Source organism: Channa argus, chromosome 9, assembly GCF_033026475.1.
Source record: "Channa argus isolate prfri chromosome 9, Channa argus male v1.0, whole genome shotgun sequence".
In the NCBI taxonomy this organism is placed as follows: domain Eukaryota; kingdom Metazoa; phylum Chordata; class Actinopteri; order Anabantiformes; family Channidae; genus Channa; species Channa argus.
The window spans coordinates 5,617,343-5,636,570 of NC_090205.1; the positions used below are offsets into that span (position 1 = coordinate 5,617,343).

Genomic DNA, 19,228 nt, shown 5'->3' on the forward strand with positions numbered 1-19,228 from the left:
CAACATTTTTTTAATGCTTCTCATCTAGTTTTTGGTCAGAAGAATTGGTTCCAATGTTTGGTCTCTTTGGGTTTGTTTTGCATCTCTGGGATCATTTCCCACAATCTCTTTGTGGTCGTTATATTTAGAATTGGATGAACCATTTTAAGACCAAAAATGATCCGTGCTCCTTTTATCAGCGCTGTGACTTCCATAAAAGAAACACTAGCATTCACTGCATACTGAATTATATGAGCACTTCAAAGGGATTCCGGCAGCCCCCTGACCTCTGACGCTCCTGGTCCTGTCCTCGTAGGCCTCTTTGGATTCCATTGGCAGTGGTTTGGTTTATGTAATGATGCAAGCTTGTCAGAGTTTATGTGGTAATGATTTATTGATGTTAAAATGCTACAGTACATATAGCACCTGTTACATGTCGGGGGTCCGCAGTAAAGAGACACCGACAAAGGTTGGACACTGCTGCAGCTTTCTGTCCAGGTGAATAGAAAACTGGAGAACTCAGAGAGGGAGACACATGAGTGGTCAGAGGTATAAGCTTGGAAGATGCTTGTGTTTCTCATCGTGGTTAAAGAAATCCTCCACTTATTATAAAGGAAGAAGAAAAAAAATGACACTTGAAAGAAGCAGGCAAAGGGCCAAGTCTGCAACATCTACGCTTCGTCTGGTGAGCATGTTAAAAGTTACTGTGGCTAAGCGAGAAGACAACATGAAACTGGCCAACATTACAGCCCGTTTCACACATCGCAGTAGCATGGCACCATTTGTAGGCCGTCATAACAGAGTTCGGTGTTTCTGTGATGAGAACACATTATTAAAAAAAAGTGAATCAAACTGAAACAAAAGAATCAAAAAAGGAGTTTGATAAGAATGTGCTTTAAAAATGGTGCTTGAAACAAGTGGCTCAGCATTAAACTATATACATACCTGTATTTTTCAAAGCTTGGTTGCTTATACACACACACACACACACACACACACACACACACACACATATATATGTATACATATACAGATGTGTATACAAACACACACACACACACACACCTTTTTTCACATTGTCATTAAGTCACATCAATCATATTAAATACAGCAGCAGAACAAATCTGCTGTAGAAAAGGGAAAAGGAAAAAAACGTCAATTCGAATGACAGGTAACAACGTGTGTATCACATTTCAACATAAAACATGTTACAATAATATCAATACCAATATTAATGACATTGTTTGAACCACTACATGGAGAAATCTCTGTTCAGCATCTTTTTCTTGATGAAATAATTCTTCTCTGCATTATTTTCCAGTCATTTGCACTATGTACAAGAAAACATTCAGAACTGTTTCCTTCCAGTAGAGATCACTTTTTAATACTCACATTTGGGTTTTTCAGAGTTTAACTGCTCCAAGATCCTGTGTAGACCAAAAAATTACTGACCTGATGAATCACAGAGTTTATTAAAAAAAAAAAAAAACATTTAAAAGGAATAGTGTGGTGTTTTAGTAAGGTCTGTTTTTCTTACCAACTCAGATGAATTGGATGATTTTTCTAAAACATCAGACCTTTTCTTTTTTTTTAAAAGCTTTGATTGTGCTGTAATAAATTTGCGTCTGGAGTTACTGGAAAAAAGATTGAATGGATCCCAGGAGAGCAAGTGTAACCACAAAGCTTTGCACTTTGCCTCTTTTTCCTCTTTAATGTACAAGACAATGTAAATACACATAAATACAAGAAATTAAGTGAATCAAGTCAATGCCCCAAAATATAAAGAAAAAATAATATCAACCACAAAATATAAGAATAATTCAAGTGGAGAAAGATGAGAATGATACTAACTGTACAGTAGCAGCTGTGCGTGTGAGGACATTAACACATCACCTGAAATGTTCCTCAAAACAAGAAAAAAAAAAAAGACTCAAATGTGTCCATGAGGTGCTTTGACGATAAAAAAACCTAAAAGGATCTGTTGTTTTTATAACCCCAGTGTCCCGACTACAGATCTGTGTTAGATGGGTGCTTGAAATAAAGTGCAGGATATTTCTTGTCACCGTTTCCATACTCCATACTTTGTTTTTACCAACGTATAGGGATTAATCTCATTAATCTCACAAAGAAAATCACTGACGACTGAAAGATTACATTCTTGTAAAGTGGCAAAAACTAGCAGCACTGATGTCCTGTCAAACACCAGTACCAAAAACCTGCAACAGTGTTTTATGGTGCAATTAGACAAAAAGCAAAGCAACTAAACCAAACTGCAAAACCTGCAAATGTACATTTTCTTAAGGAATAACTCTACATATGAATAGAGAAAACCTTGATACTCGTTCAACTACTTGGTTTCCTGCCTGTGTGTCTGTACATTCTTGAGGCTTCAGTTTTTCTTTATCTGTTTTCACATCTTAGCTTCCAGTGGTAAACTGGCATCAAACAATTGTCAGCCAGTTTAAACCTTTTAGGACTTTTCCTTTCAACGTGTAAGATTTAGAGGAATCTGTTATGTGTAGTATTCAAAATTGGAAGTGTGTAATCATTCGAAGGAGCGGGTCCCATTTCCCTGGGCGCTGCCATGTTTCTACGGTAGCCCAGAATGGGAAAACCAAACACTCTGTTTTCACATGAAAGTAGCAGCTGGAATTTGATTCTGCCATAGCAGGGCTTCGAATATAGAAAAAAAGATCAATTATTTCGTCAGAAATTTGAGAACCAAAATTTGAAGAAATGTAGGGCTGACGCCAAAATGTAATTGTTAACACTAAACAGTTATCTTCATTGTCAATGAGGCGACAACACGAAGAATTAAGGATAAACACTGGCTTGGCCTTTCCCAGATGGAAATCACTGTTAATCTTTTGCTAGATAGATAATTTAGCCTAACAGGTCAATGAAATGCTATTGTGCTACGTAGCTGTTGTTAGAACGTGGCCCTATGCGTAATGTAGATACCAACACAAGTGACCTTTTTGCACCTGCAAAGCTGGATGGCTGATGGTTGCAATCTGCGGCCTCTGGATGCCACTAAATCTTACACACTGATGGAAATGACCCTTCAAACGTTGGTATGAAGCTAACCACAATTAGACTTGCCTCCAAAATCAGGGCTTTGCATTGGATCTGATTGTACTTTCTAAAACCAAGCCATGAAAACTCTGTGTCACCTAAAACAAATAGAACATAGCACAGTTGACTGCATTATTGTAAACAAAGTACTCATACTGTATGATAGCATGACTGAAATATACCCCCCCCCCCCAACTGCATACATACAAAAAAGCAACTTAAAACAAAAACCCAACAAACAAAAAACATACAGGCCTGTGTTTCTTCAGCTTTGTTACTGTATCTAGATGTGTAAGGCTGCTGCAGTCATCGTGTGTTTCCTGCTGCATGACTGCCCCTGGTCAGATGGTCAGAGGTAGGAGTTGGTGGCTGTTGTGTTGGGGAGGTTGGACAGAGTCTCAGGGCTGGTCATCTGGACACCAGGGGGCGCTGGCCCATTCCCATTGGGCAGAGCACATCCTCCTGGGTACGCGCTATTCAAGATGCAGCCATTCTCCATCTGCACAAGGCAAGTGGGCATCATAAATAAGATTAAGATTAAGATTAACTTTATTGTTTGTCCCCATCAGTGACAGAAATTCATCTTTGACAGGCTCCACAAATCACACGTACTATGTACAATAACCAGTACAGTTGACAGCTGAAAACAACAACAACAGCAGCAGCATAATAAAAATTTTCTATTTTTTACTATTTAATGATTGAATGATTCCTTGTAGATGTTTTTACAGGCCAATGGGACTTTGTAACACCTTCCTGATGGCAGCAGTGTGAAGGAACTATGTAGGGGATGTGAGGGGTCCTTACAAATCTGGGTCATAGCTTTAGTTAGAACGTGGCCCTATGCGTAATGTAGATATCAACACAAATGACCTTTTATGATTATACAATACTGGGTAATGGTTTACATCACAGACCGTAAACTTACTCTGTACTCTGTAATTAAATCGTAGCGTTACTGTACTTAGAAGTACATACTTCATGTACATATGATAACAAGATAAAGAGTTTGACAAGTAAAGGGGGTTATGAACTTATATATTAATTAAACTGTAAGATTTTTAGATGGTCTCAAGTCTTTACAGATTTTAACCCAGTTTGTTTAGCTTTAAGGAATAAAAATCATATTTACTGCTATCGCATACACACAAAAAAAAAATCGTCCTTCATGGTGGTTCGGTTTTTGTTGTTGTTTTATGGAGGGGTTGATTCAGGAGTTTGTGCTGCGGATGAGCTGTGTTTGGGTTGTTTGAACCAGCCTCACGAATATGAATGGGCTGAGTTGGCTCCAGGCAACCAAATTGTGACTCTGCTAAGGTAACAAATAATTTAATTTCATTAGCTTCAGAGGTTTTCAGCCAGCAGACGAGATTGTGTGCAAATTATTGAAACAAAAGTCAAACACAAATCTGTCCGATCACGTGGGCCCTGTCCCTGGTCTCTGTTCTGTCCCTGGACACCAACCGTTTGCCTGGAGCTCTTTTGACGTCTGTTGGATATCAAAGTTCCAAACAGTTTCACTGCAGTGAGTTGATGTGGGTCTAATATTACTAACATGAACTTTGAAATTGAGCTTTTTTCCTCTATTTGACAGCAGGGGGACATACAGAAATACTACATTTCAAATTTACCAGCAAACTAATATTTCTTGTAAACATTTTATATGTTGTGCGGTAAAGTGTTTTAGAAATCGCTCTCCACTGTTTGCATATCAATAAATCACGAGAGACAAGACAATAACCAAATCTTATAGATTTTAACCATTAGTGCACAATGTATAATGTCTTTGTAAAGAATTTTATGTAAAAAACAAAAGTCTGGATCTGATACTGCTTAATGTCGTAAAAAGCACAAATTCAAGTACAACTAAGTTAAGAGAACTTGCAGCTGTATAATTTAAATACTGGGCAGCTTATTCTGTCTGCAAAAACTATAGAAGAGATGTTGCTTCACTGGTTTCTGTCTTGTGTTGTGATTTTGTGGTGATGAAATGACAGATTATAGTTCGTATAGTTTACAACTTGTGATGATAAGTTTTTGTCATACTGGTGAAACAATGTTGGTGGATGATGTGCTGCACTTGAGCTCACGGAAATGTGCGTTTTTTTGGTTACTGACTTGCCTCTTGGGTGTTTAAACCCCAACTCTCCACTTCCCATTGGTAAATGGAGCTGGCAACCCTGTCATGGGCCACATCTTACGCACAGCATTTGACAAATTTAACAAAGTGAATTCAGTCGGGGTGGCAGTGGGTCAGTGGGTAGAGTGGCTGCCCACTGAACATAGGGTCGGAGGTTAAGAACTACTTGACTTGACTTGACTTGCTGTATTTGCCAGGTAAAATCCTAATTGCAGTATGTTTGTCTATTATAATCAATTCAGTGTTTCTTAATTTCTATTAAAAAAACAGATGTTTTATAATCCGGAAAGCTTTTTATATGAGCCAGTTTAACGTTCCATTCCTAAACCCAAGAATTACATTTCAAACCGGGATTATTTGAGCTTTAGGTTTTCAGCAAACTCACCTTGCTATGACTGGGATCATGTGCCATCTCAGAGGACACCATGCTGTAATGGTCCAGCTGCTGGCAGGTACCCACACCTAGGATCTGCTCCAGGGTGGCACTGGGCGGAGGGCACTGTGACAGACTGGAGATGACCTGGGCCAAAGCAACTGGTATCTGCTCTTGCTGATGTTTGTGGTTTAGTCCCTGGACAGATGGAAATGTGGACTGTGCCCCAAGTTGTTGCCCGCTACCCCCTAACAAATCACTTGCACTGGGAGCACAATCCACATTGTCAATAGGAGACATGCTATAATCTATACAAGAATCTGGAAGAGGTATTTGGCTGTCATCGGTGCAGAGGTTGCTGTTCAGAGTCTCGCAGAATCCATAGTCCTGCCACTGAGATTTCCGAGCACAATGCTCTGTGCTGGAGATGCCACACAGTCCATTGAGGTTGGCTTCCTTTAGTTTGGCATGGCACTGCTGTGAGAGCTGGTTCTGCATCCTGGGTTGCTGCTGCTGCTGCTGAAGGAAGTGTTGATGCTGACCATCCAGCTCTGAGGCCTTGCAATGGAAAATAGTCTGTTGTGTGTTTAAATGTTCTAACTGTATCCCTGCACTGGGTAGAATGTCTTGAACAGTCCACTGTCTATTGGAGCTAGGTTGAGTTTGCCCACCCAACTCCCCGTTAACTAAAGTGTTGGCCAAGTGATCACTCTGCTGGTCCCAGTCATAAGTCACTTTACTTGTCCGCATGCTAAGGTGCTGCTGCATCTGCTGTGACAGCTTGAGGATAGGGGTCTGTCCTGCTTGAGGAGGCTTATTGTGTGGACTTGGCAATTGCACAGAAGTGTCAGAGGTGCGATTACTTTCAGGTAGAGCCAACACTGTGGCTGAGGCTGAACTAGAAGGTAACTGTCCTTCGTGCTCCGTTGGATCCATCTTTCCCTCTATGGAGTCGTAGATATATGAAAGGATCTCATCGTTTGTTAACAGGTCATCCAAAGTGGGGACATGTTCAGGGTCTATCTCAACTCTGATCATTCGCTCATCCAGTAGCAGCAGCTCCAAGTCCTCAGCACTCAGCCCCAACCCTTCCAGAGCTCCAAACAGCTCCCCGTTGGAACACTCTTCCTCTTCATCATCCACAACCCCTTGGCCTTCCAGGGAGAGGGAGTCCAGTGTGGCTAGCAACGGGTCAAAGCTGGAGCTCGGCTCTGTGATGCCTTGACCAACCACACTGTTGCTTGGCTCATCCCAGCTCCTGTCCAAGCTGGAGGGTTCAGAAACAGAAAATCCTATTTGGTCGAAGAAACTGCTATGGAAAGACATTTTGGGCTCCAGGGCGGGCTGGCAAACGTACACCGACTCATCCTGGCTCATAAGTGCCCCCAGGAGGGACCCAGGGTCCAGACCTTCCCTAGCCAGCCTGTCAGTCCGGCTCTTTTTTGACTTACTGCTGGTTTTCACAAGGCTTCCCTCTCTAAAGCCTGCAATGGGATGGTTGGACTGGTAAAGCAGGGCTTCTCCTGTAGTGTAAGTAAAGGGTAAATGCATGGAGCGCTTACGCAGGTGTTCTCCTCCCTCTTCATCCCTATAAAGACAGAAAAAGTTTAGATTTTTGAAAATCATGGCAATTTAATTGAAAAGGATAATGTATAGCCTGTGTCCGGTTTTACCCACTATTCCATCACTGAATGGGCCTCGTGTCGTACATTTTTCAAAGTCTGTGTTTTTTAATTTCATACATTCTTTGTAAACAAACAGAATCCAACATAAATGAATGACAACATACAAAAGAGGCCTCTGAGTAGCGATGATGTAGTCTGGTTTGCCGTTCTTGTACACCAGTCTGGCATTAGCCTGGACCCACTTCCAGCGATTCTCCTTGGTGAGGAGCCTGAACACAGTTAGACCACTCTCTCCGGTCTTTATCACTATTGATGTGGAAGAGAAACAAAGCCAGAAAGACTAAATTAAACTACAACATTCATATAAATCTATATAAAGCTATAATGTTATTATTTAATGGGTGGATATGATAAAATGTAAAATATCTACAGTGAATTTCAATCACAGAAATCTGCTGTTTTTTTACTGCTGTTAAGCCTGAAAGGAAGACATCTGGTCCTTGATAAAACTCCACTGACTCTTTGCACTGACGTACGTAGAGGAGAATCAGTAACCTATGTGACCTATAGTGATGCTGCTGTATGGATCATCTCTGATGATTCGCTCATGCAGGGGATTGGTGGGGGCTATCCTATCCCGTGGCAGCTTTGCTCAATCTGCTCTGTAATCCATTAGGATTACTTGCAAAAGCAGTCTGAACTCTCTGACCAGGTTGGATGAGACCACTTCCACTCTTTTGACATGAATAAATCTGCATTACCAACATTGTCTCTCTGTTAGCAAGCGAATACAGTATTTGGTTAAACTCAGATGAACACAATAATCTTTGGGCCACCCTAACATGTGGCCAGGAAGGGGAAGTGTTTATCAGAGGGTCTTGGGACCAAAGCACATCCAATGCAAAAACCACAACAAAAAATGGCTTAAGTTGCAGTCAAATGACTGTCAAACTAGTCAAAGATTTCGAAAGAACTTACTTCTGATATGGTTTTCTGCACAGTACAACATATCTGCTGCATGGATGAACTGATAGCCAGTTCCTCGTACCCGCAGCTCAGCTTCTGTGTAGCCCAGCACTATCTTCCCCCTGCACACACACAGAAGAAAAATGACACACACATTCACGGCCTGATCTTAAAATGCCATAACATGCCGTTTTTCTCACTTGCGATAATCTGGTTGTATGTATCGAATCAAGTCGTATCATACTGTAAACATTTTAACAAGCGGAATAGGGATCGATTCCGTGGTATCGATACTTAGATACCCATTTTGGAGTCGATCATTTTTGAAATATCGCAATACCACTGCGCTAATCCAAAATGTGCAAATTGTTTTCCTTTCTAAGAGTTTTAGGCATTAAATTTATGCCTGAAAACCAGCCCGCAGGTACCCAGACTATGGTAATGGTATCGTATGGCAAGGAAAATGTTGGTATCCTTAAAGTTGACTGACACCTTAACATATCAGATACTAAGAAAGGAGAAACAGTCAGCCAACAGGTACAGTATGCTGACTTCCATCATTACTTTGCATCACAGGCCATGGGTGTGAAGTCCAGCTTGTGCTTGGTTCTAAAGATCATGTTCTTGGTCCTGATCTCCAGAATGGATGGAGGCTGCAGAGGAGTTGCGATGGCGAACAGGGCGAGCTGCGGTGGGGCTTTTCCTCCATTTTCTTGCCAATGGTTCTGACCGTGCAGAAACTTGAGCCTGCCCTGGATGTTCAAAGCCTGTAAAGTGAAGAACATAAATTGAGTTTGATTACACTTGGTTATGTAAAAACAAAATCATCATAATTTCATTCAATCATGTAAAACAGTCTACAGATGAAAGGCGAAAAAAGTACAATTGAACACTCAAAACTAATCCCAGATATTACGAGAAGCACAGACATTTTGTTACATGCTAATTTGAAAACGTACTGTGATTTGTGATTTGTATCATTATCTGGATGATGAAATCTACATGGGAGTGTTAGTTCAGAATATATTGTACATTTAGTCTGCATGTGTTTTTTAGTCTGTTTTGTATCCATGTTTAACGTACCAAAAAACCAGAGGAGTTGTCCAGGAGGCAGCGGAAGCGACACACGAAGCTTCTCTCCAGGAAGGACGAGTTCTCAGGGGGCAGCTGTTCAGGGTTGTAGGTGACCAAGGATGAGCTGCTGTCTGGTTCTGCCTCTGTAATTAATGATTTGCTGTGTTTAACAATAGAATAAAAACAGTCCTCAGCGCTTTGCATCACACTGTATCTGCAATCACAAAAAAATGTTGGTAAATTTCTCTCAAAATGACACCCAGTTCTTTTGACTTGGAAACAGGTCTAACAGTTGAACAGGTTCAAATTAACTAGCACCATAAAACAATGCTTTTGATATCGGGTCTGTTGGGAGAAATTCTCCTGTGATGTGTTCTCCTGTTGTCAGCTGCCATTCACTGTAGAAAATGCACTTATATGTAAATGATGCCAGGAGCCAGCTCTGACTTAACAAGTGACAATGTTTGTTACAGTGAAAGTGGAGACTGCAAACACTTCCTCATTGCAGGAATGGATTAGTCAACTGCTTTGGTTGGTTCTTAACCTAAACACATTGGATTAAAGCATTCAGTCACAAGCATAAGTGCAAACATTGCTGTGACAGTTTACAGACAAGGGTTCCAGGGGGACACTAAAAAGCGACGGACATTTAGATTTGTAAATGTACTGTTATTTGTGTTGTGTCCTTTGCAGCACATTTCTCAATGCTGTGCCCGTGTTCTCAAATTGGTGAAGTGGTTTTTGTCTTTTTGCATGTGTTTTCTCCCATTGCAGTGCTTTGAGCTCTCGGGGCCACCGTACACTTCAGCGAGGATTTAAAGTGTCACGTGACCCGAGCTGAGGATTGTCTTACACCCGAACTGTGTTTACTTAACCCTCAGTGCTGATATCCGAATGTGTGCTCTCAGACCGAATCTGTGGTCAGCAGTGGAGTGTGGTGCATTTAGGATTGAAGTAGTTTGACTGCAAATCATTTTGAGTGGACAATAACACAGAGACATAAGCAATGTTTAACTTTGCTAGAACCTCAGGGTGTTGGTACCTTCCATGTCATGCAGCAAACCCTCAGAGTCTGGAACTAAGTCGTCAGAAATGCACGTGTATTGTATTCCAGCTGTATTCCAAATGTATTGTGCAAATAACATTATGTCACTGCATATTCAACCAACACTTTTGGTTGCATCTGAAATTATGTTTGCAATTCACAGACTAAAACTATTTTCACACCACTAGTAGCCAAAGTCAAATAAAACTGCCCATGAACTAACCTACTTGATATCAGTTATGATATTGCCCACGTCTAGTTTACGGTGTATTGTTTGTGGTTTCCTTTCAGACAAGGGTTTCAGCCAGTATTCGGTTTTCAGTCCCACCAGGATGTCATGGTTTTGTTGTGTCCTTTGTAATAAAGTCACCCAGAATCGCTGGGTCTTTACCTTGAGGAGAGTCCTGAGAAGTGGCAGACGCCGCCGCAGAGGCAGGAGGATTCAAAGCCCAGTGCAAGTTTCTTCTGAGCTCCTGCTGGTCCTCTGTATGGACCAGCTCATAGACACTCTGGTGCATAACATCTGTCTGAGAGAAAACGACAGGAGAAGGAATAAGCTTTTGCCAAAAAAAAAAAAAAAGTTACATAAAGAGAAAGAAAGATATAGGTAGAATTCTGAGGATTAAATAGCAAATTCTGAATATAGGTCTGAATAGGTCAGTACAGATGTTTCCATTGTGTACTGAGGGTGTTGCTACATGGTTGGTGCTTGTTAATGTTTTCTAAATGGGTGGTCGGGCATAACTAAGTGATTTCCAGAGTTTTTTTTTTCTGGATCTTCTTATTGTGCTTCTTGTTGGGCGTCTGAATGTTTAAGTCGTTACATGGTGTGGAACGATTGCTTGGCAGTGGTTAACTCCAAACTTTCCTAATAATGTGTAATTCATCAAATTATACTTTTGAATTAGCTCAGCAAAGACCCACTCAGAGATGTGCTGCCGACTGTAGCCCCCTGATGTGACCAGTGGTTTTTACAAAAGGTCAGACTAATAGGTCAGGTCTTTTAGCTGTTGTTTAAACCTCCTGATTCTGCACCTAGCGGGGAATAGACCAATGGATCGAACCAGACCCCAATCTGCTCCCAGCAGATATCGCACGCATTTCATCTATTTAGACCTCAATCCACTGTAACGCTGAAACGATTACCAGGCTACATGAAAGGCAGTGAGCACTATGGGGACATGATGGACGAGTGACAAGGTAGCCAAGCCCGAGCTATTAGCTATTGTAACCCAGACCCATTTAATATCAAGGTTTAGAGCTCAAGACCTTCATTGTTTTTGGGTCCCAAAATATTATCACTAATGACTTTCAAAGCATTTAGCTTCAGTTTAATAATGTGGCTTTAGGGGACCAGGAATTTAGCTACCATTAGTTTTTGGCTACTTTCTCACTCATAGGGTTTTGTTAGTGCTTGTCACAGCTGTCCCTCAAGATTCCCCTGATTTTGGGGGATATCTCAGTACTTCTATAGTGGTGAAGCTAGTCAATCCAAACCACGAGGGATTTTTATTTCAGATTGGTTCAAAAGTGATCGGAGGTTCTCTTTAACCCTTGAGGGGGGCATTAAAACCCTTTTGCATGTGATTACTGGTATTGATATGATACCTGGTGGAAACCCAAGTAATCCTGAATGGTGTGAGAGGAATAGAAGATGGTCCCATTGGAGGTAATAACCAGGACAAAACCGTTGAGAGCCTGCGGGTAAACAAAGAATGCACAGGGTGTTAGCAGGGAAACCAAACTGTCACTGAGAGCAAATGTCTATATACTACGTTTTTAGTACAAGTTTTCAAAACCTGATATTTTTGTGGCCCACCATTGCAGCAACTCCTTTGTCCCACTGAGGCCCTGACACACCGAGCCTGTTGTCTGCCACTGGTGGGCCACATATGGCTGACAAGAATACCTGATCTGCCTTTCTCTTTTGCTACCACTTGGAGGACATAATATTGAGAATGGGAGGGAAGGAAACATTGTAAGGGGACATAAGTGGACAGAAATGGGACCAGCTATTGTTACTGTTGTGCCAAGTTCACCAAAGCGAATGGTCACAGTGCAGTTCATTACTAAACATCCGGAAATGATGAGTCTTTTTCTTTGATTTCCTTCAGAACTCGTATCTGAACAACAGTACAGCATAACTCATAGTTTTAAGAGGCATATCTGCAAACATACACCATAGAGAAGAACATGAAGCCGTTTACAATAGACTTTTTGTGGACTATAGTTATTAAATATAGAGGCTCCATCTGTCTGCCACAGCTGCCTTTCTGTGCAGCATTTAATATTCAGGCTTTGGATGACTGGAGAAATGACAGCTCTACACTAACTAGGAGGAAGGAAAGGAGAGGACAGGAGCACAGGAGAGCAGAAAGGAAAATGAATGGAAATGAATAGTTTCTGCTGAAAGGGAAACAGCTGCTCCAGCATCTCTTCTCTTAAAAGCACTTACACAGCACATTTATCTTTTTCCAAAATTAACCCACACGGTTGGCGGCGACTAATACCTGGGACGCCATGTTATGCTTTTCAATAATACAAATAATTATCTGCCAAACTTCCTCCAGAGTAACCACAAAAAAAATAAAAACCCAAATGTCAAAATTAAAGCTGTTAAAATAAGCGTATGAGTTACTGCACACGCTTTGACATAAGATGACTTCTTTTGTAAAATACTGTAAAACCTCTTTTTCAATTCCCCCCAAACTTTGTTGAGATTTAGAAAAATTTGTAAGAAGGCTCTGTTGCTACTAGAAGCCGAAAAACGAGGCCATATTTTAATGCCAGACAATTGTAGCTGCAAATGATTTGACGCAGTCAGGAGCACGACAAAAGCAGAGTCGGGACTTTTTGCTGAAATAGTAAAAATAAATAAATAGACTTTTGCTAAAATACTAAAAAGGAATTTTCTCAGTCGGATGTGAAGAACAGGAAAAGGAACTGTGAGAATGAACCTTGCATTCCTCTGTCTGTGATCTACTCTCTGCCCATCTCCCCTTTCATACCAATGAAGAGGAGGAGGAGGAGGAAGCAGGAACCCTGTGGAACGCTCACCTCCTGACTTAGCCTGTCTCTCCAAATGAGCTTTCGTTTCTCATTACTAACAAGCTGGGGAAATGTAGGCTTTTCATAATAATGAAAACTCCCTGCTAGGGGTGGGCAACGGCAGGCAGGCTGTTTCCTCTCCACTCCTGAAATGCCAGTGCGATGAACATTGGGAGGAACTGGACTGGAAAATCGGTGACTCCAGCAGATCCCGAAACGATCTGGCAGCCAGCGAGATCGCTCTTCACTGAATCACATGCAGCAGAGAGGGCACAAAGCCGCCATGAAGCCGGAGAGGGTTTTTTTTTTTTTTTGCCTTTTCCTAAAAAGCTGTACTTTTACAAAGAATGTTTATTGTACAAAGAGTTGGATTCTCAATGATGCATTTTTGGAGCTTATTATTTTCTGATTGAGTGGTGATCTAAAAAAAAAAAAGCATTTAATACATTTGTGTGTAGCTGCAACACTCTTCCCTCCTACAACAGCATTAGTGAGATCCAACACTTTTGATCGGTGATGAGGTCCAGACACAGGGTTCCAGTCCATCGCAAGGCTTTTGGATGGGGTTAGGTGCAGACCAGTTCTTTCGACTGCTGTGGGGAAACCATGTCTTTATGGGCCTGACTTTGTGTACGGAGACAAGTTGAAACATGGAGGGCATCAACCAAACTGTGACAATAAAACGATATTGTTAAAAATGCTTAACCCAACAGAAATAAAGGTAAAAAAGATTTCAACTCTGATATTTCAACATATTTCCACAATAACGATTTCCCGGAATTCTGCAGAACTTACACTGTTCGATGCTAAACTAACAAATGAGCTTTCTATTTACTGAACCGCAGTGTTATCAAGCCTCAGCAAACAATAATAAGGGCAGAGACACACTAAGCCCACATCAAAGAAAAAGTGACGACGAAAACCAACTGCTGCATCGCCTCATTTCGTCTTTTGTCTGGGCTGAGTGGCACTCGAACACACCACAGAGACGATGGCCCACTAACCTGTGACAGAGGAAGGGAAAGCACAAGATCTATGAATGTGGGTCTACACACGGCAGCAAACAGTTGATAAACTAGTCTTGTTCACCACACGTTTATAGCTTCTTCTAATCGAGGATAAGTCTGATAAAAGGTTCCAAACGGTGCTGCTATTATTACTAACAATGACTCTTCTAATGCACTGATTCGTTCGGCTGAACAGCCAATCAGAGTGTTCTCTGTCAACGCTGGGCCTGACGCCCATCCAACATGCCGACCGTCGGCTTGGTGTGTCAAGGGCCGAATTAGCTGTAATCCCGTCTTTGAATCGCACGTCCACGTTCAACTGGATCCATATCAACAAATGAACGATTTCAGAACTAGAGATTCCAACATAAAACTCTTAAGGCCAGATTAGGCGCCAGTTTAATCCACCAGTTCAGGGGCAGCTTCTTGTGACTAAAGACTCTCCAGTGCTTCATGCAGACAGTAAGCTGCCCTGAGCTTCCTTCCCCCCTGTCATTGGCCTACATAGATTTTGGTCATAAAACCAAACAAAACACAAATTCCATCAGTGCAATAGCCCATTCAGAATCAATAACAGGTTTCAGTATGTTATTGATTGTGAATTTGCTTGGCTGTAAGAATCGTTTGATACAGTTTTAATACTGACCTGCAGCAAAAGTTCACCTTCAGGGATCTTGGCCTCTGCTGCTTTACCGTTGTCATTGTTGACTTCAATTCGAGTGTTCAAGGCGACTGTAAGGAGGGTGAGATGGGGAGGGGGGAGGGTGGTGGAGAGGCAGACAAGCTTTAGTCCTGTGATAATGTTTGCAAAGCACTGCTGTGACTGTCAGACTTCCTTACGTTCAGCATGCTGAAGATGCCGCATGCACACTAAATCCCAGCTCATTCAAAATTCAATGCATCCAATCTGAAAGTCTAATTTCCCAAACTCAGACATTTCCGTTTGTCTAACTGGTTTATGACACCGATGATACAGAGTAAAATAGTAAAATTAACTCCTCCGCAGTGTTTGATACTGTGCTAAGTTCACAGCTGATTGACTTTTTCTTTCTGTTTATTGCAAACACTTTGGTAATCAATTAATCATTTGTCATAATATTGGTTCCAGCCATTTATGTGTGAGGAATTGTGGGTTTTCTTTACTGTTTACATATATTTTTTATAACTGGCTGGATACAAAATCTCAGGGTGTATTAGATAGATGTAAATGGGATTTCTCACATTTCGCGACTTGCTTACAGTAAATAGTAATCCATGTAATCTGTCATTGTGTTTTATAAGTTTGTTCCCGAGAGAAGAAGACCCCAAACAAATGTACCCCGATCAGACAATAACAATAACTCTTAAAAATAACGTAACTCTCGGTTTTTAGGTTGGAACTGTCTGTTTATTATCCAGGTCAAAGGTGCTTCGAATGTTTTCACAACCTCATTCATTTTAAATATGGAGGCCAGAACATTAAATTGCACAGGTGAACTTAATGTGTGTATGTCTGCATAGTGCAGGTTGCATGTAAAACATTTCTGTATCTTGTCATGTGCACTTGCCACTTCAGTAATATTCCACATTTTTTTAATAACATTTTTAAAAATTTATAATGATAAAAAAGAAAACTATGTATATTTGTAATAATAGATGTTTTGACATGCAGCTGTAGATTCATTGAGGCCAATTTGTACAATTTTTGTTCAAAATACCCAAATATATCGTTCATTGAAGATAACGTTGAGAGAACAGAGCTGCTTAAAAAAAGCTTCCCATCACTGAGTTGTTTCCACGTTTAAAAGAGACGAGGTGACAGCTCCTTCAGGCAGTACTATATTTGCACTTTACCTTCCACCCCCCCCCCCCCCCCCCCTTCCCCCTTACTGCAGTCTCACCACTGCAGCCCCCCCAGAGTCCTCTCTGCCTCACCTCCGTGTCCCTGCCTGCCTTTCATACATTGGCTGGTGGCCACAGCTGTCCTCATCCTAATGGGATTTTCCTTTTTCCCAGCAGGACGTCAGAACCACTGCTCTAACATACAAGTGCCATCGTGAATTCAGAGGATGAACAGACAGTGACGCCCACTTGAATAATCTTTGCACAACTGTCTGATCCAATTGAGAACATTCCTACATTTATAGGGTGTAAACTGTGTTGGGTTTGCTGATTCTGTGTCAAAGAGCAGCTACAGAATTTCTGATGCTGGAGTTTGTAGTTTCTAACATCCCTCTCAGAAACAGGGTCGGTGAGTCTCACCAACACTGTCTCATAGAATTTTCCAAACATACAGGATGAAGGTCAAACAAACTAAATGATTTAACCTATTAGTAGAAATACGCAGCAGGTACTGTTAAAGAAATATTATGCTGGAGGACAATTGTTTTATGACTATTAACAATTATCTTGCAAATTGCAAACTGAATGTATATTTGTATTTAGTCACTGAATTGGCTGTTACAGTCATACTTCAGCTTCAATACATTTCAATTGATGCACCTTTATGCTGCTAGGTTTCAAAATCTGAGCAATAAAATGAGAAAAGTCCTTACTGATCCTGGTGTGAAATTCACAAACTGCCCAGCAGTAGCTAAAGTAATTCAAATTAGAATTATTCAATTAAAAACCTATGATCATCCAACCAGTGTATAAGGTCATTAACATAAGCTCCATGCCGCTTCAACATGAACCATCCAGGACTTTGGGATGTTGCAATTGCAACAAATAATTCCAACCAATTTCCTGCGAATTTTGTGCGACCGTGCCATCAAAAACATGCTAAAACAGTGCAACAGTGCAGGAGCTGATTAACACTGTGAACACATGACCTAATAACATCATACTCAGATCAGGAAATCTGATGTTTACTTTTGGCAATTCAAGTTTTTTTTTACATTTGTACTGAAGAAACACTTTGAAAGCAGGACTTGCAACAGTGTTTTTACTCCGTGGTGTTGTTTTACTTAAATTAATATTAATTAATTTAGGCACTCACTGTAAATTAAGATCCAGGATAGTTTGTGAGTCATGAGTCATAATCACATTCTAACATATTTAAACGTGACATATTACACATTTTGCCATTTCCAGTCTTGTTTTTATTAATGTGCTAAATCTAATTACAGGTGACGTTTGTGTTGCTTTCTGTGCAAAGTGCTTCACAATAGACTTAGATTTACAGTACTTTAACCTTTAAGACTGCAATCGTCAAGACGCTGGCCTCGATTATGCAGCTAATATGATCATAATGAGGCGATGAGAGCTGTTGAGGCCACGTGAAAGAGAGCAGCGGTGAAAAATATTAATCTGCAGGAGCTTTGTGCTGCGAACTGTAATGAACTTTGACCCTAAAGGTGATGTCTGGCATGACTGGGTGACTGGGTTGTGGGTCAGATCTTTTGTTGTCTGCAATCGGGGTTAACAAGGACTCTCTCTAAAAGGGGGGGTGGGGTAGCCAGTGTCAGAGCAGACACTGGGTAGCATATGGAGTTTGTGTGAGGAGTCTGATGATTCTTGTCCCTTCACACAGCACACAGCTTTGGTCGGACCCCTGACCTTATTCCCACGCAGAAACGCTAGATTCACTTACAGAGGGGCAGCTCAGAACAATGTGTGATATAATCCAACATGCTGGTGAGTAAGCGGCGTGGACAATCACATCACATTCAGGAGAACTCCAGGAGAAAAAGATGTAAAAAGTGGACAAAGGTTGGACAAAGGAATAAATGTTGTTATACTTATGGCCTGCTGGCTTGCTTCAGGTAATTATTATGTTCTTGTGTCAATTTCTGGTCCTTCGTTTCATGTCTGCCCCGTCCCGTTCGCGCTTGTCATCGTCGTCGACAAGCAAATATAGTTGCAAGAATAAGTGATGGCACTGTCGGCAGTTTCCTCGCTTGGTCATGAAATATGACCCTCTGATGAAATCTGATCAACAGACACAGTATTTCTAAGCTGATAAAACACAAATAGTCATGATTCTTCACATCTTTATTGATCGAAAACACCAAACATACAAAGAAATGTGAAAAATGTGGTTGTACAACCTTTGGCAACAATGACTTCAAACATGCTCTTCTGACAGCTGTAGAGTAAAGCTGCTCAACACTCACTTCCTTACAGACGTGTGTCAGATTAGTCATGATGTCAAAATTAACAAACGACTCCCTGATTATGATGCAAAAATCATGTGACCAAAACAAAGACTGTGGTGTGTTAGCCAAAAGAAACAAATGCATATGTAATCCAATTCCCTGTTCCCTCCCACACACACACACACACACACATAGACTAACTGTGTTATTGCTGTGCCTTTGGTCACTGTGGACCACTGTGACTACTGCTCCAGGCTCCCTCCCAGTTACTGAAACTGCAGCAGCAGCTTTTAGAACCAATGTTCAATCTGTGGCCGTGGTTTTTGTTTCGCAGCATCTGTGTTTGTGTGTAGTATTTTTGGCTGCAGTGTGTTTGCACACATCAGAGACCATAGGTTTGCAGCAGCAGCATCAGAGACGTCCAGAAATAAGTAGGCCAACACAAAGCCTCGTGAATGGCCAGAGGATCAGAGCAGATCTTGTTATGAAGCTTCAGTTGGCACAAATGTATAGAATGAATCGTTTACATTCCCACTGTCATCACACACATGTGGAATTAAAAAAAAAGTGCTCCAGCAAATGCCCAGAGGCATTTCCAGTGAATTGAATAGGTCAGACTGGAGTTTCCATGTTTGCTTATCTTAGAATTAAAGAGCTTCAAACCATTCGGCCATGAGACCATCACGCCCATTCAGTTTGTTCTCTACAATCAAATCACTTTCAAATTCACTTTTTTAAGAAGCTGTGAACATGACACTGACAACTGCAATGTTTTTAACCTATATTTCCTATTAGTTAATTGGTTTGTTCTAGTTTATAT

At 41.1% G+C, this 19,228-nt stretch overlaps 1 protein-coding gene across 1 annotated transcript in view; it reads right to left on the reverse strand.

Annotated features, from left to right (window-relative positions):
- Positions 1–363: 363 nt before the first annotated feature.
- Positions 364–19,228, reverse strand: part of LOC137132439 (aryl hydrocarbon receptor-like) — a 30,145-nt gene continuing 11,280 nt past the window's right edge. The window contains exons 3-11 of the mRNA XM_067514873.1: positions 14,979–15,064; positions 11,886–11,975; positions 10,669–10,804; positions 9,242–9,375; positions 8,723–8,925; positions 8,171–8,280; positions 7,357–7,498; positions 5,580–7,155; positions 364–3,553 (exon numbers count right to left, since the gene is read on the reverse strand). Coding sequence (XP_067370974.1) covers positions 3,404–3,553; positions 5,580–7,155; positions 7,357–7,498; positions 8,171–8,280; positions 8,723–8,925; positions 9,242–9,375; positions 10,669–10,804; positions 11,886–11,975; positions 14,979–15,064 — 2,627 coding nt within the window. The 3' untranslated portion in view covers positions 364–3,403. The remainder of the gene's footprint in view (positions 3,554–5,579; positions 7,156–7,356; positions 7,499–8,170; positions 8,281–8,722; positions 8,926–9,241; positions 9,376–10,668; positions 10,805–11,885; positions 11,976–14,978; positions 15,065–19,228) is intronic.